Consider the following 17,977-nt stretch of genomic DNA (forward strand, 5'->3'; position numbering starts at 1 on the left):
GTACCCTGTAACTTTTGAAGAGGTAGTGCACAAGGTACTCATGGTATACCGAAACACAAAGCACGATACTGCTATGCACCCTCAGTAGGAACAATGCACAGAGCACCTGAAGGCATGCTGACATGTACAGTAGTGCATTCCTATGCATCCACTGATGAAATACCATCCGGAACATAGTGGGGCTATGACAAGATACATTGGCGCCTGATGAAACTCAGAAGCTCATAACTGTTATCCTCAGAACAGCAAAAATATAAGTGCGAATAGGAGGAATATATATACTAATTCTGAATCTACAGTATCCTGGAAGATTACCTGCATTGCAAGGTATAGAGATCTTACTGTTAATATATATATATATATATATATATATATATATATATATATATATATATATATATATATATATATATATATATATATATATATGTGTGTGTGTGTGTATAGAGAGAGAGAGAGAGTCTGGTTCGTGAGGGGCTTGCAACCTTGGAAGTGTCACTGTTTTGCCTAGCAACCTCTCAAGGTTTTGGACATTTTTGTCCTCCCATGATTTCACATGTTTTGGGAATGAATAACTGTGTATTGTTTAAATGAGTACTGATCATTTATAGCGGACATACCTTTTCCGTTCATCAAATACTATGTTGTTAAATTACCAGTTAAGCTAAAATAAATACTGCACAACGTCAAACAACCCGATGTCTCAGCAGTTAGCTTTCCAAGGAATAAAAAATTGAAAACAAGCAACCATTGCAAATAGAGAAAAATGTGAATCATGGATGAATAGCAATTAAGCAAGTAAGAAAGTAAGAAAATGATTAAGGATATGAAAGTCAAAATTATTTGCAATAAATCAACTAAAAAGGTGAACAAGAATTTAGAAAAGTCAAAACAATGGTAATTATAAAAGCACCGTTACATTAGTTTATAAGTTATTTATAGTATAATCCATCTCACATGACCATGAGAGTGAAGTGTATTATATTTCAAAAGAAGTAGGTTCTTTTTTTGTTAAAAGTGCCTTATTGTATTTCCCTTAGCTAACAAAACACTACATTTTAATTAAAATGGTGACCTTAGTTAGACTTAAATCAGATGTTATGGTATACTGAAACTACATCTTAAAAGGTCTGTTTGATCTCTTCTGTGCAAACTATTGAAGCAGGACAAAAAGATGAAAAAAACAGACATTACTTCACTGTATTAGTAGTAAAAAATTTGTTAACAACATAAAAAAGCTTTCTTCAATTAAGTACATCTCCCTATAGCAGAAAATTGCATATAGTGCAATATCCACACTAAACACCCCCTTTTATGTCCAAATCAATGACCATACTAGTTATTACACTATCGTGAGATCTGGAAGAATGGCAGTCAGGCCCTCCAAGATAATATCCCAAAAATAAGAATATTCACGGAAAAACTACAGCTGCATATGTCCTACTTACCTGTAACAATGTTTGAGTTCCTCGCTGCCTCAGAGGCATTTTGGATTGTCTTACAAGGTAACCCAGTACTGGCCACATTTAAATAGCTCAGACTTCCCTCCTTCTCTCTTTCTTTCAGCTGACTGACTGAGCATATCCTGAGTGGGAAGCTGTTAGTTGTCACAGGAAGTAAATATTCAGGGTTTCTTGCTTCCACAAATAAGGAGAGGAAAATATGTGAAGCCAGCATCATCTAGCAAGAATAAATTCACTGCCAATCACAAGACCATATAAAAAACAAATCCAACAACAACTGAATCAAAGAAGCTGAAACCCACTTCAGCTATACAGAGTCTGGGGAAAGGTGGGTGGGTGCTGCCACTGAGGTAGTGAGGAATTTGAACATCTACTGTTACAGGTAAGTAGGAATTACACAACTGTATTATGTTCATTATTCTCACTGCTTCAGTGGCATTTTGGGTAGATTCCCAAGCTTACCCTACCTGGGAGCAGAATGATATGGATCAAGGAGCCCCTAAAGAATAGTCCCAGCATAGCCTGCTATAGACCTTGAAAATGAATCCAGTTTGTAGTGTTTTGTGACGATATGAAGAGAGGATCAGGTTGCTGCCTCTAGAATGCTTCAAGAGTCCATTCCTTTCCAGTATGTCATAAAAGAGGATAAGGCCCTATAGAGTGAGCCTTAACCTTGCTTACCATAGTGGGAGTACGAGAAAACAATAGTAGAGGACAACCATCATGCAATAGTTTGCTTAGATACAGGTTGACATTTCTTATCCTCTGCATAGGAGACACACAGCTGCTCAGTATTTCTAAAGGGTTTGCCCAATCAAGGTAGTACCTGAGCTGCCTGTGCATATCCAAAGTATGGAGAATCTTTTCTCCCTTGTTTTTGGATCAGGATAGAACACTGGGATATTGATGGCTTAATTCAAGATAAAATCAGAAATAACTTTAGGCATGAATGATGGCTCAGTGCATAACCCAACCCTGACCTTATGAAAAATCAGATAGGGTTGGCCCACCATGAGAGCTTGCAGCTCAGAGACTTGCCTTGCAGATTGTCAAAGCAATGTGTAAAACAGTCCTCCAAGTAATGAGCTGTAAATCAGCCTGAGAGGCAGGTTCAAAAGGAAATGAGATCAATTTTTCAAGCACAAATTTGAAATATCAGGGAAGGAAGGAATTTGCTTTTGAGGGAGTCTCACATGAAATACTCATTTCATAAACTGTTTAACCACAAAAAACACATAAAAGAGGGAGGTCCATCTGCTGACAAGCTGAGATGACTGCAAGATACACTTTGATAAAAGCATATGACAAACCATCTTAAGTAATCACAGACATATTTCAAAATCAGGAGGGTCAAAACCCTTTTGAAACTTCTGTTGTTGGCTAAGCACCGTCTAGAAAATCTTCCACTCATAAACATAAGATTTTTTTTAGATACAAGTCTTCTTATCTCCTTGTATACCTGCTGAGCATCCTCATGGTAAAGTGTCTTAAAGGTATCAAAATAGCATCATCCAGGCTGTCAGATGCAATTGCTCGAAGTTAGGGTATACCATTTTCCCCTGATGCTGCATAACAGAGCCAGTCTATGAGGAAGCTTGGGGTAATTGCCATTGGCCAGTTCCATTAAAAGAGAGTGGCAACTCTCCCTAAACCAAAAGGGGGTTACCATAATGATCTTTGGTAATTCTTTCTGAATCTTTAGAAGTACCTTGCAAAGCACTGGAAAGGCTGGAAATGTATACAGGAACATTCCCAGTCATGGGAATGATAGAGTATCCATCTTCCAGGCTTGGCTGCAAAGGTTTCTTGAACAGAATCTTTTCAGTATTCTGTTTTATAAGGAGTCAAACAGATGTACATGAGGTGTTCCCCACATCTGGATTCCACTCCTGATGGTCTGTCTAGGATCAGTTTAGTCTGTCTGCCACTGTGGTTTGTACTGTGGAATGTATGAGGCCTGAAGAGTCAAAAAGTGCCATAGGGTCAGCTCCCAGGCCATCATTGCCAATCAGAAAAGAGGATATGACCTTGTATTCCATTGCTTGTTCAGATATCATATCATTGTAGTGTTTGTGACCACTAGAAGAGGACCCAAAGTCCATAAGTGGTAAAGTACTTTTAAGCATGAATCACTGCCAACACCTGTTTTGTTTATGTACTTTGGTGTGTCCCAAGAGCCCACAAGCCTTGCATTTGAACTCCCATGGACACTGCTCCCTGAGCAAAATCTGAAGAGTTCATATGGACAGACTGGACTAGGATCTGAAAAGAGAAATGGAGTCCTGGATTCAGAGACAGTTGATCACTCCACTAATGCAAAATCCCACCAGGATAGACAAAACATCAAATAAGCACTCCATTCTAGACTGGATACTTACAAATAGACCTGACCACTCTCGTCACTCAGGCTGTCTCCCAGACAGTCTTAGTGACCATCTCCCAACATACCTACTAAGACAATGACTTAACCCCAATAAATTGACACTATAGTGGCAGATAAGAATATCCTTAGACACTGCAACTGGTCCCCTCTTATAGTGCTACCCCAGGATGAAGCCACTAATTACTTCACTAGTACCTTTGTATCTATCCTAGATAAGCATGCCCCTCTCAGGGCCATTAGAGTTAAATCAGACCTTGCCCCATCGTTAAGCAAAGATACCAGGTCTCTGCTAAAAGCAAGAGATAAAGCATGGCTACATTGGCAAAAAATTAAATCCCAAGTTACAAGGCAATCTTACTGCGAACTAAGAAACAAAGCAAAAAAGCAAATAAAACAGGATAAAATAGACTATTACTCTGAAATACAAGTTAAACACCACAATAATCTCCAAAAATTCTGGACTGCAATTAACAGCATTCTGCGACCTGGAAAAGCTGGTACACCCCCTCCCAGTACATAAAACAGCTCTGACTCTATATCTACACAGTTTAACACTTACTTCACAGAAACTATTCTACATCTCTCTAATAGCCAATCCCCTACTGATACCTCAAAAACCTTTGCACCCCACCAAAACAAGTCCAGCTTCTCTTTTCAACCAGCATTAATAAATATTATTAGAAAACTTCTTAGAAAACTAAAACCCACTTCTTTAGCTGCAGATCACTTACCACCTGAATTCCTGAAACTATCTGCTGAAGTAATTACATATCCTGTCTTCATTCTAATAAACAGATCTACATTCGAACAATATGTTTCCACCATCTGGAAGATTTCATACATCACTCCAAACCACAAAGGTGGAAATTCTACTGAATTGTCTAACTACTGCCCTATTGCAATTCTATTCCCACTCTCTAAAATACTTGAAAAAATTGTTCATAAGCCAATCATGGATCATCTAAATGCTAATAAGTTGTTATCCAATACATAACATGGCTTCCGCCCACACCACAGTACCACCACTACACTTATGTCATTTACAAACACAGTTAACAACCATAGGAATACTGGTAAGGATGTACACTCCATCTTTATATGGTGAATCACAACAAACAAACAAATATGCACTCTCTGATGTAGCCTGATCACATTCTACTCTTACATGGTTTCAGAGCTACTTAACTGGAAGACAACAAGTGGTACGTTGGCACCAAAGTCTATCTCCCTTACTTCCAGTCACCCTAGGAGTTTTCCGAGGATCTATTCTTGGCCCCCTACTCTTCTCCATATTTACAGACAATCTCTGTACTGCAGCCACTTCTGCCATGATTATCCAATATGCTGATGACTCTACAGTAATATGTGCTGCCTGTACCCTTCATGAGTTAGAAGCACTCACCCGATCATCCTTTCTCAAAATAGAGTCCTGACTAACAAACTCCTGCTTAATATTAAACCACAATAAGACAAAACTCATCCTATTCCATCCCAACAAAGCTACTATACCCACAGGATCTTTCTTTTTACATTGTCTCCAGAAATAACACTACTGTCATTCCCTCTCCACACACCAAACTACTGAGTGTGGAAATAGACACTAATATGAGATTTGACATCCATAAGTTTCACTCAATTAAGAAAGTACGCAAAAAACTTGTGTACCTATATAGGAACAGGCAGTATCTCGCAAATAGCGCAAGAATAGCTATTGCCCATACTCATTTAACCTCAACTCTTCTATATGCATCACCTATACTTATAATCATCAGGAAAACTGATCTGACAAAACTAGAATCCTGTTACAATAAAATAGCTAGGTATGCAGCAAAGACTTCATTGAGATTGCACCATTGCTCTGCCCTAAAGCAACTAAACTGTTTAGAACTTCCCCAACTCCTGCATTTGTGCCAGCTTAACATGGCTTACAAAATCTTCTATCATTCTGCAAAAACTCCATCATTACAAAACTTACTAGGGCCCTGTTGCTGTGGCAGAATGCTGCGTTCTAACAATAAGCCCCTCTTACGAATCTCAACAGCACACATTCATGCTGGAAAATCCACCTACTCTCATTATATTGCTAAGATTTGGAATTCTCTACCTAGTAGCATATGACATTTAAACATGCCCCCATGTTTTGTACTAAAATTTATAGATTTATGAGTTTCTAATAGATTCTTCAAATTCCTACCTTTCTTAAAGACTACCCTAGGAAAATCATGTAGTTCTTTAACTGTAGGTAGGTCTGTTTTTATAAATTCCCAATTCTTTCGTATTATGTTTACAAAATTGTAGCTATCTATATAAAATGTGAGAATAAGACTACATGGGTCCACAAGTTTGCTAGGTAGCTCATCCAATAAAGTGCCCTCTTGGGCAATAACACTATCTAAACCTATGTTAGAGGGTTTAGGGACTACAATAGGTCTATAAGTACCTAAAATTCTCTTTTTTATTATTACCTCTTGACTTATTTTATCCAATAATACATCCAGATAGCCCCTCTTTTTAAACATTTCTACTAGTTTGTTACATTCCTCCAAAAAGTCCTGTTCATCTGAGATATGGGGGGCATGTATAAATGTCATATGTGCCCATATTGTAGATACATAGAGGTAGGGACAAACTTCTCTATCAGAGGGGTTAGATATACTACTAAACATAGGTTTGATTGTAATACAAAAGGAGTGGTCTATCTTGCTAAGTGTCACAACTGCTCTGCCTTCTATATCGGAAAGACTGATAGAAGGTTGAGGGACAGAGTATATGAACATTTGTATAGCATTAGAAATAACAAACTAGACAATGCCTTAGCTAGACACACTCACTCTTTTCCTAATCATGGTTTTATGTTTAGAGCTATAGAATGTGTAACCTCAGATGCTAGAGGTGGCCCAATACATTTTGAAAAAAATGGAATTGTTTTGGCAGCTATGTACGTTTGCATATCTCTATCCAGGTCTTGAGATGTATTCTATCAAATGTATTTTAAAACTGAAAAGTCTTTTAAGATAATCACAGCTATATATTTTTAAAGCAGTTTTTTAAAAACCTTTTAGGGCAGAAATGTATATTATTTTACATAGCAAACATTTTATGAATTTTACATGTTATGCATATTATATTATATTATTTTACTAAATAGAGTTGTCCCAGTAGGAGCGATGTATGAGTTTTGCATCATTAGTTTAACTGTTTTAGTTTGTTTAAATTACATGGCTTTTGGAGTATGTACATAATTAAAGTCAGAAACTAATTTATAGGTATGGTTTCTGACTTCTATACTTTTCATGTAGTATATCAAGTATTTTATATGTTTTTAGAATGTTTTTAGAATATTTATAGATATATGAATTATGATTTAAATTAATAAATATGTTAGTAGGTTTTAATTAATTTATCTAGAAGTAGATATCATTTATGGTATGTGTGTTTAAGGCATTTGGGCTTAGGCTGTGAGGGTTTGTATATGCATTGGTTGGTGTTGATCAGCTGTTCTAATTAGTAGGGCAGATCAGCTGACTGATGTTCATGTTATATACTGTGTTTTGAATTTTTAATTGCATCTGAAGAAGTCTAGCTATCCAGCCAGACGAAAAGAGCTTTATGGAATAAAAAGTTTGCATTACTAGCTTGCAAGTTCGTGGATTTATTCTTTTTGTGGAGCATTAGTCGGTTTGTTGCTGTTGTTTTTTCATGATAATAAGCGTCCTTGAGATGTAGAGTCACCATGAAACGGCGTGTGGAAGCAACGCTAGGACTGACTATAAGGTGATTATCTTTGAATTTCTGAACTCTTACAAAGGTGTTCAAATGGAGTAATCTAGGATGGATCTCCAGGAGTGGTCTGTTTTGGTTCCAAAAAGATTCTGGAGTAAAATTATTTTGCCTTTTTGTGTATTACAGACCCTGGTTCTATGATCCCTACTTCTACCATGTGATGGAGCACTGGAGGAAACAGCTCTGTTTGACCTGGTGGGTGTGGGGGAAATCCCCTGATAGCGGGAGGATTTCCTGTCCACTGCCAAGTGTATCCTCTCACTTGTGGACAGGCTGCAGAGTCGATAGAGAGCATGGGGGAAGGAGGAAGGGCAGGAGGGGTAGTAGTCATAACCTGTGCCTCGGCATACTCATTCCTTTGCATGGGATTGATTCTTTTTCAGGAAGGACCCCCCCCCTCTTGTTTGTCTGGGATTTTTGTTTGTTCTGCCCCTTGAATGAAGACTCCTTGTTTCTGGAGAGCTTGGGTATATGAAAAATCCTAGATACACCATACATTAATTTGCCTCTATCATTCCACTGTTTGAGAATCTATATAATAGAGGCCTTAAACACAAATTCAAAATTTAAATGTGCATTCAAAATTTTGGCTTTTAAATCATCAAGGAAGTTCTGATTATGTATCCAAGCATACCATCTTAATGCAACAGAAGAAGCACCATTTCTTGAGACTATTTCTGCACATTCACACATACATCTCAAAGCATGTTTCAAAACCTAAGTCAAATTAGAAACAGTTTCATTAATATAAGACTTTTGCTGTGCAGGTAAGGATGCAGCAAAATCATCCATACTATAAACATGCAGTAAACTAAATTTCCACATATAGCCTTGAGAATTTTATATTCTAAAGGCTAGATTACTAAAAAGAGATATCCTTTTGCCATTTACCCTCTTTATCAGGTGGTATTGGTTTAGATAAAGCCAAGAACTTTTTTATATAAACAGGTAGGTGGAAAGATAGCAACAGGGTCAGCAGTCAAATGAGAAAAGAGACCTATCATATCTGAGGAGACTTTATATTTCCTCTGAGCCTTTTAGGGTCCTGCAGACAGCTTTATAAACATATTCCAAGGCTAGAAAGAGAGGGTGGATAGCCACATAATTTTGCATCTTATTCTCTATAATGCCATACACCCTACCTAGCTCTGGGGTAGTTTTAGACTCCTCCCAAGCAATAAAATCATAAAATCGAGCAGTCATCTGAGGAAACATGAGCACTTGTTTGGACTTAAGCTCAGGTTCACTTTTGAAAAATTCAAAGTAGGCTATCTACAGGGATGTCCAAAACTTCAAAGGCAGCACACAGCAATGTGCCGAACTGGTGGCCACTGGTGTAGCCTTCATTAAGCAGAGTGACATTGCAAATTTGCTGGATGACAAATTCAGCTCAAACTTCACCCCCCACTCCACCCATGAAATAACTACTAGCATAACCACCCAAACTATTAACAAGAAAGAGGTCCTGGCAGCACTAAGACTCAAAACACAGCCTCAATGGGCCTTGACAATATTCTGGGATGTCCCCTAAATAGCTTGAAAAATAACCTATCAGGACTACTTGAGGTCACTTTTCCACTATAGCCTCAAAACAGGCTTAGTACAGTGAAAATGGAGGACTGAAATAGTTATCCCTCTCCACAAGGGTGGACAATCAACTGACTCTGGGAACTACAGACCCATTATTATGACTAATCTGGGTCTGTGCTGGGACTGCTCCTGTTTGGCATCTACTTCTTGGAGGTAAAAGCTAATGTCAAGGGTCTTTGACAGTCAAAGTTTGCAGATGACTGCATATTGGGAGGTGTCATAGATTCCCCACATGACACAAACATCTTACAAGAGAGTCTAACACAGACAAATGACTGGTAACAAAGTCACAGATTAAACCTTAATACCAAGAAAACTGCCACTCAGGATAATTACTCCATTGATAAGACACGCCTAAGAGTTGACCTGGTGGTAGTCAGGTATATGGGAACATATGTAGACAGTATACTGGCCTTTGACCAACATGTGGTCAAAGTAGTAAGAAAATCATTCTATGTCCAGGTTACCAGTCCCATCACTGAGTATAATGCTCCCTTCAGCATGTACCTGACCAGACATAGCCAACAGTTGTAACTCCCACAAAGGTTCCTTACAAGGAGAATCCAGAGTATACACATTGTCCTATATGGATTACCTTAAAGCTCTGTCTCTATACTCAGTCTGCTATAGGTTACTGAGAGGTGATCTATCCCTGGCATATTAGACACGTTCAGATTCAGCTGTGATAGACCCTTTGCACATCCACAAAACAAGCAACATCAGAAACCCTAGACCCAAGGATTTCAACTTTGCTTGGGACATAAATAAGATATGTTGGTGAGACATATATGTGTCTCAGAGGGCCCCCATGTTCATCCATGTGAAGTAGAGTCCTCTCTAACCCTATTTAAGGATAACCTTGACCAATGGATGGAAAATCAAACATTTTACCTGGGTCTGGCCCCCATGTCTCTGATAGACAGTGGCAGACAATAATGCCCAAACTAATATACCCCCAGCCACATAACCTCTAGAAACTTCCTAACTAACATACTCCCTTCTAAATGCTCATGATACATAGGGACACAAGTGGGATGGGATGCATGGCTAGGCTTATAAAGATCCTGGTGGTTGGCAGTCTAGTGAACACCATTCAGCCTATGAACTTAAGTGACTGGAAGTGTCAAAAAGGAAATCACGACTGTTCTCTTCATATTCCTCATCATTCTCTGAAACAACAGAAAGGTCTCTAGAAAAACTAGCACTAGAGCCACGTATGGGAACACAACCACCACTCTTAGCTGTCTGTCAAACACTCTTAGCCCAGGAAACCACATCAGCTTTATAAACAGCTATAATCTGATTATCAGGTGTATGATGAAGCTTTTGTTTCTTTTCTTGCAAACTTCACTACTCAATAAAATAACTGGGGACAGAGTATTACATCTGGCAAGAAGTGTCTTAACCTGGACTACCCCTTCACCTAAAGGGTTAGGTTCACCTATACATGTGCCTGGTACTGGGACAGCCCCATTAGATGTGTTAAAACCCTATTCCATAGTAGTACACTATAGGGAGATGGTGTAAAAGTTAAGTGGTCTGTGGGCCAAGCAGTGACCTTAACAGAATCACTAACCATAGGTTGAAACATATTTTTAACTTGTTTTTTTTTCATTTTAGGTGCAGCCAAATTTGATGGGGGATATCAGAATTAGGATCCATGAAGTCAGGGGATAATGTATCACAATAACCACGATGAGGTCTGCCAAACTGTACTAAACTAAAGTCTGTCGGCTTTTCCTGGTTAGGGATCGGCACAGCAGAACTCCGGTCCACTAATGGTTGGCAGTGGATTTTTACAGTGCCGAGTTGGCAGCCCTATGCCCAACCTTCAAAGAAGGCACACCCATTCACGAACGCACCTACCTGCATCTCTTTAAACATCAATCAACTGCGGAGAGGACATGCAGACTCCACACAGAAGGCGTCCAGCCGAGAATCGAACAGGAAAACCTCTTGCTGTGAGGCGACAACACTAATCGCTGTATCACTGCCAAACTGTCCTATTATCACAAAAAAACAGTTTGAAATATGTTCAGCATTCTTTTACAACTGGCAGATGTTAAAAAATTTCCAGTACAGAAATCCAGACACCAAAGTAACCAGTATGCCAAAGCAGTGTTAAAAATTAGCTCCACACACTTTAACCATGTTAAACTACCATAAAATAATGTTTAATACCAATTTAAACTATATTTTCTTGTCAAAGAGAGTAAAACACACTAGTCATAGGTGACTCTATAGCCAGGCACACTGATGTCCCAGTCATCAGGCTAAACAAGGAGAAGGTTACTGTCAGCTGCCTGTCAGGTGCCAGGATCCGCCACATAACCCACGCACTCAGGTCACTCCACAACAAGTACAAATATGACTCTGTCATTGTCCATGTTGGTGTGAATGACCTGAGACGTACCTCCCTGGACTACATGAAAAGAGGCATGGAAGAGCTCTCCAATCTTGTAGCCCAGGCAGGTATGACCCTAGCCCTGAGTAGCATTCTGCCATCACCCAGAATGATGCCGGTACAAGGACAAAATGATTGACTTCAACAATGGGCTAAGCTTCTGGTGCCGTTCTAAAGGGATCCAGTATCTGTCTGCCTGGATGACATGGTCAACAGACCACGATGCTTTGCCAGTGATGGCCTGCACCTGTCACCCCTGGGATTCTGGATACTGGCTAAGGTTCTTGCCGCCCCTATAGTGCCTTTTTAGGCAAGGTTCAAATGACAAATTCACCACCGTAACAGGAACAGGCAAGCAAAAACTGAGCGTGATGCTACTCAGTGCTAGAAGTCTAAATCTCAAAATGCACTCACTCGAGGCAGTCCTTAAAATGGAGAACATCTATATCTGTGCAGTGACTGAGACCTGGTTCAAGGCTCCAGAGAGCACCCCTGCACTACCAGGCTATAACTCATACCACACTTTTCGGCCATGTAACCTGGACCAGAACACCAAAGGCAGAGGTGTGTCCATATTCATTAAGGATATCCACACCTCCAGGCTAGTTGCTCAGCATAATGAAGCCGAGGTTATCCAAATGCAACTAACTCTGGGCAAAACTGCAATCCAAATTTTAGCTTGCTACAGATCACCCACCATGCCCCAGGATTCCCACTCCTCTTTTCTTGATGTACTGGAAAATATTAGGGTTCAATCAAACACCCTAATAATGGGTGATTTCAACTACCCCACCATTAACTGGGAAAACTACTTATGTACAAACTCCTTTGCTCAACGCTTTCTGGAATTCATAAACTCCAATGCCCTGGATCAACATATGCACACCCTCACCAGGGGAAACAATATCCTAGACCTAGTCATTACCAACGTGAGTGACTGGTGTTCCACACCTGAAGTCAACGCCTCATTGGTCCGATCCGACCATAAGCTAATTACCCTAGATATCCACATCCTGCCCCCACCCCCCATTAAGGAAACCATGGTAAAAAATTTCTCCATAGCCAACTTCATGCTTCTTAAGTCAGAAGTGGTAAACTTCATGACACCCATGCAGATGGACAATACAGTTATGACTACTGAATCCTACACAATTGCACTTTATAAGCACTTACATGAGTGCATGGATCATGCTATCCCAAACAGAACCAAGACGCTATCCTCCAAAAAAAGGAAGCCAATCTGGCGGTCCCCTGCCATAAACAAACTGTACAACAGAAGAAAGAAACTGATGCAAAAGAGAGTAAAATCCCATGAGTCGAGGAGCTCCCTGGTCAGCCTCAGTAAGAAGCTGTGATTGCTGATAAAATCCTTCAAAGCTAGTTATGAAAACAAAATTGCCACTGATTCTAAAGACAACCACAAAGCATTCTATAGCTATGTCAATAATCTCAATGGCAATACTCAGATCTGCTCTGAGTTACAGCACAATGGCACTAAATATACAGACCCAACTGATATTGCCAACATCCTGGCAGATAGGTTCAGTGCTAACTTTACCCCCCTCTCACCCACTAAAGAGCCCATCTCTATACCGGAAGAATGCAAAGTTCCTGTAATCACGGCTACACAGGTAAAAACCATACTCTCCAAAACCAAGAACACAGCATCCATGGAACCAGACAACATCCCAGGCTGCGTTCTACACGAACTACAGAACGAACTGGCACCCCATCTAAGTACCATGTTCAATCATAGCCTCACCTCAGGCTTTGTGCCTGCTGAATGGCACACAGCAACAGTTATCTCACTCCACAAGGGGGGAGCCACCACGGACCCCGGGAACTACTGCCCCATTAGCCTGACAAGCCTGATCTGAAAGGACATGGAATGTATCATCATGGAACTTATAAACAAAGACATTGGTAATCTCCAAACTCTGGACCCCACCCAGTTCATTTTTGTAAAAGGCAGACCATGTCTCCTAAACCTGATAGACTTCTTTGAAGCAGTCACCAAAGCTGTAGACAAGGGTAAGGTGGTTCACACAGCCTATCTAGATCTTGCCAAGGCTTTCAACACCATCCCCCACTCTGGAATTATAAATAAACTCACTAAACTAGGTATAAATCCGTATATCACAAGATGGGTTGCCAACTGGCTCACTGACAGAATCCACACTGTGAAAGTAGCAGACTCCAAATCCGACTTCAGATCAGTGACAAGTGGAGTACCACAGGGTTCAGTCCTGGGTCCTCTCCTGTTTGGTATCTACTTCTCTGAAGTACAGGCTAACACAGAAGGTCTTTGGCTAATGAAGTTTGCAGATGACTGCAAACTAGGGCCATAATCGAAACTCCTAACGATGTGGACATCCTACAAAAGGGCCTCACTGAGACAGATGCCTGGTGTCAAAGCCATGGCCTCAAGCTCAATGCCAAAAAGTGCATTGTCATCCCCTTTGGTAAAAACTCTGTACCCATGAACTACAACATAGGCGGTAGTATACTTAACACCAAAAGTGTGATAAGAGACCTTGGGACTCAGGTGGACAGTAGTCTCTCCTTTGATAATCACATTGCCACAGTAGTCAGAAAATCCTTCTACGTGGCACACCTCATCAAAAAAGGTTTCTTATCCAGAAAAAAATAGGTCATTGTTCCACTCTACTCATCACTCATTAGACCCATTATAGAGTACAATGCCTCTTTTGGTATGTACCTCACAAGACATCTACAACAACTGGAAGGGCCGCAGAAATACCTCACAAAGAGGATTATTGGCCTCAAACAGATGCCCTACACAGACCATCTCAAAAAACTCCAGCTTTACTCCATCGCATATTGCCTATTCAGAGGTGATCTCTGCCTAACATGCAAAGCTATGTCAAATCCAGAGCTGTTGGACATGCTCCACTTAAAGAAATCCCAATCCCTCCGAGCTACACACTCTAGGGACCTAAACCTTGTCACCACAATAAACAGAACATGCTGGAGGGATAGATTCCTGTCCCAGAGACTTCCCATACTCTGGAATAAACTACCTATCTATATCAAACAAAGCTCCTCATTAGCACTCTTCAAGAAAAATCTTGATGCTTGGATGGGAAATACGAAATTCACCCTGGGGATCACCTCTGTGGCTCTGCTCGACAGTCATCATCTTCTTTCGGCTGTTCCCGTTAGGGGTCGCAAGATGTGCAGCAGGTAAGGGTGATAAAGGACAGTGAAGGAAACGTACTCACAAGTGAGGAGAGTGTGTTGAGTAGATGGAAAGAGTACTTTGAAGGGCTGATGAATGAAGAGAATGAGAGAGAGAGAAGGTTGGATGATGTGGGGATAGTGAATCAGGAAGTGAAGCAAATTAGTAAGGAGGAAATAAGGACAGCTATGAAGAGGATGAAGAATGGAAAGGCTGTTGGCCTAGATGACATACCAGTGGAAGCATGTAGGTGCTTAGGAGAAATGGCAGTGGAATTTTTAACCAGATTGTTTAATGAAATTTTGGAAAGTCAGAGGATGCTTGAGGAGTGGAGAAAAACTGTTTTGGTACCTATCTTTAAGAATAAGGGTGATGTGCAGAGCTGCAGTAACTACAGAGGGATAAAATTGATCAGTCACAGCTTGAAGTTATGGTAAAGAGTAGTGGAAACTAGGTTAAGAAGGGAGGTGATGATTAGTGATCAGCAGTATGGTTTCATGCCAGGAAAGAGCACTACAGATGCAATATTTGCTCTGAGAGTGTTGTTGGAGAAATACAGAGAAGTTCAGAAGGAATTGCATTGTGTCTTTGTTGGCTTAGAGAAAGAATATGACAGGGTGCGTAGAGAGGAGTTGTGGTATTGTATGAGGAAGTCGGGAGTGGCAGAGAAGTATGTAAGAGTGGTACAGTATATGTACAAGGGTAGTGTGAAATTGGTGAGGACTGCGGTGGGAGTGATAGATACGTTTAAGGTGGAGGTGGGATTACATCAAGGATCAGCTCTGAGCCCTTTCTTATTTGCAGTGGTGATGGACAGGCTGACAGATGAGATTAGACAGGAGGCCCCGTGGACTATGATATTTGCAGATGACATTGTGATATGCAGTGAGAGTGGGGACCAGGTTGAGGAGACCTTGGAGAGGTGGAGATATGCTTTAGAGAGGAGAGGAATGAAGGTCAGCAGAGCTAAAACAGAATATATGTGTGTAAATGAGAGGGAGGGTAGAGGAATGGTGAGGATGCAGGGAATAGAGTTGGTAAAGGTGGATGAGTTTAAGTACTTGGGATCAACAGTTCAGAGTAATGGTGAGTGTGGAAGAGAGGTGAAGAAGAGAGTACAGGCAAGGTGGAGTGGGTGGAGAAGAGTATCAGGAGTGATTTGTGACAGACGGGTACCAGTAAGAGTGAAAGGGAAGGTCTACAAGAGGGTAGTGAAACCAGCTATGTTATATGGGTTGGAGACGGTAGCATTGACGAAAAGGCAGGAGTCAGAGCTGGATGTGGCAGAGTTAAAGATGTTAAGATTTGCACTGGGTGTGACTAGGATGGACAGGATTAGGAATCAGTATATTAGTGGGTCATCTCAGGTTGGACAGTTTGGAGACAAAGCAAGAGAGGCGAGATTGCGTTGGTTTGGACATGTGCTGAGGAGGGATGCTGGGTATATTGGGAAAAGGATGCTAAGTATGGAGCTGCCAGGTAAGAGGAAAAGAGGAAGGCCTAAGATAAGGTTTATGGATGTGGTGAGAGAGGACATGCAGGCGGTTGGTGTGAAAAAGCATGATGCAGAGGACAGGAAGAAATGGAAACAGATGATCCGCTCTGCTCGACAGTGGGCCAGGAAAATAATTTTCTTGGGTGGCAAAAGCTAGGGTACCTTTTTGGCTGGGCTTGTATAGGCCCCAGGGCTGATAGCTTAGTACCTACCTATGAACCTATAATATCCACAGTACATTCAAGTAACTTAATTCATGGCAAAATCTTGATCTAATGTTAAAAACACACAGAACAGAGTCATACTTATAATAAATCATGAAAAATTCAGGTTTTGCAATATTTTCCTATCAAAAGATGAAAATAAAGCAGAGTAACAACAGTAAAGACAAGCATGATTAATTTGCAGTTCTAATTACAAGAGACAGCCCCTAGTGTCAAACAGCACATACATACACTGTACATTTGAGAGAAATACTAAAAGTTTTCTCAGAGACAGTAAAAACTTGTATTGTCAAATACAGAAGCCAAATAAATACTGCTACAAGCAAAAGTTCCTATAGGGATTAATGCAAACACTGACAGAAATAAAAAAGTAAAATACATACTTTTAGATAAACATAAAATAGAAAGAGTATTATTAATCTATAAAATGTGAGGAGGGTGGTCCCCAAATGGGGTTATCTGAGTAATAAGACAGAAAAATCAGCACTGGATCCTTTAAAAGTTAGAGGACATTCTTCTTTGTGTGACAGAAAAAGAGACCAAATACTTACTTCCTTTGACAGCAGAAGGCTTCCCTCCCAATTTATGCTCAGTCAACTGTCACATGCAAAAAGACCAAGGAGAACCTGAGCATTTAACAGCTGGCTATTACTCAGTTACCATGGCAGAAAACCCAAAATGCCACTGAGGCAGTGTGGAAATGATGGACACAGATAATTCTTGAAATCAACTCTAAAAGAGTCTGTTATTTGCTCCTGCTCCAGGCTTTTGAAGAAGGAGAAAACAAAACATACATTATTTCAGTGTATTATAACTGTGCAAGTCATTAAAAAATGTTATTCTTATGATCATAACTATATCCCCTCACTGCTGTAGAAAATTACATATAGTGTACCGTCCACATGGAAAGCCCCCCCCTGCCCCAGAGTCAATAATGCCTACACTAGGTGTACACTAAGTGTACACTGTTCTGAGTGAACAGACAACACAGACATAACTCGCACCTTCTTCTTTCTAATTTTAGTTTTCCTACTAATATTCTTTCAGCTTTAAATATTGACTGGGATTCATAAAAGTTATCACAAAGTGTAGACTACATGTACACGTAGTGTAATCTTTCTGCTTGACTAGAAAGCACAAAAATGTGATAAGAATGTTTTTGAATATATATTGTGTACACTTAGTATAGGCTTTATTGAACCTGGCCCCCCATTTTTATGCCTAAACCAAATACTGTGTATCGGGTCTAGTAAAAAGGGTATGTACAGACAAATCACTCATGCTAATACCAGCAAAATAGGATATGTTCACAGAATGAGGTAAGATTTCTCTCATCTTTGTTGAAAATAACACTGTATTTATTCACAAATTATTAATTAGTTTCCTCTTTATCCTATTGTGTATTCCATGATTTCAATTAATCATGTCTATTGAAG

At 40.1% G+C, this 17,977-nt stretch overlaps 1 protein-coding gene across 1 annotated transcript in view; it reads right to left on the reverse strand.

Annotated features, from left to right (window-relative positions):
* LOC122800353 overlaps nucleotides 1–17,977 on the reverse strand; it is a 422,686-nt gene that overhangs the window by 1,240 nt on the left and 403,469 nt on the right. The window contains exon 6 of the mRNA XM_044069802.1: nucleotides 8,264–8,346. Coding sequence (XP_043925737.1) covers nucleotides 8,264–8,346 — 83 coding nt within the window. The remainder of the gene's footprint in view (nucleotides 1–8,263; nucleotides 8,347–17,977) is intronic.

The sequence above is a fragment of the Protopterus annectens genome, chromosome 4.part0 (assembly GCF_019279795.1).
Source record: "Protopterus annectens isolate FY-2018-M chromosome 4.part0, PAN1.0, whole genome shotgun sequence".
Taxonomy (NCBI): domain Eukaryota; kingdom Metazoa; phylum Chordata; order Ceratodontiformes; family Protopteridae; genus Protopterus; species Protopterus annectens.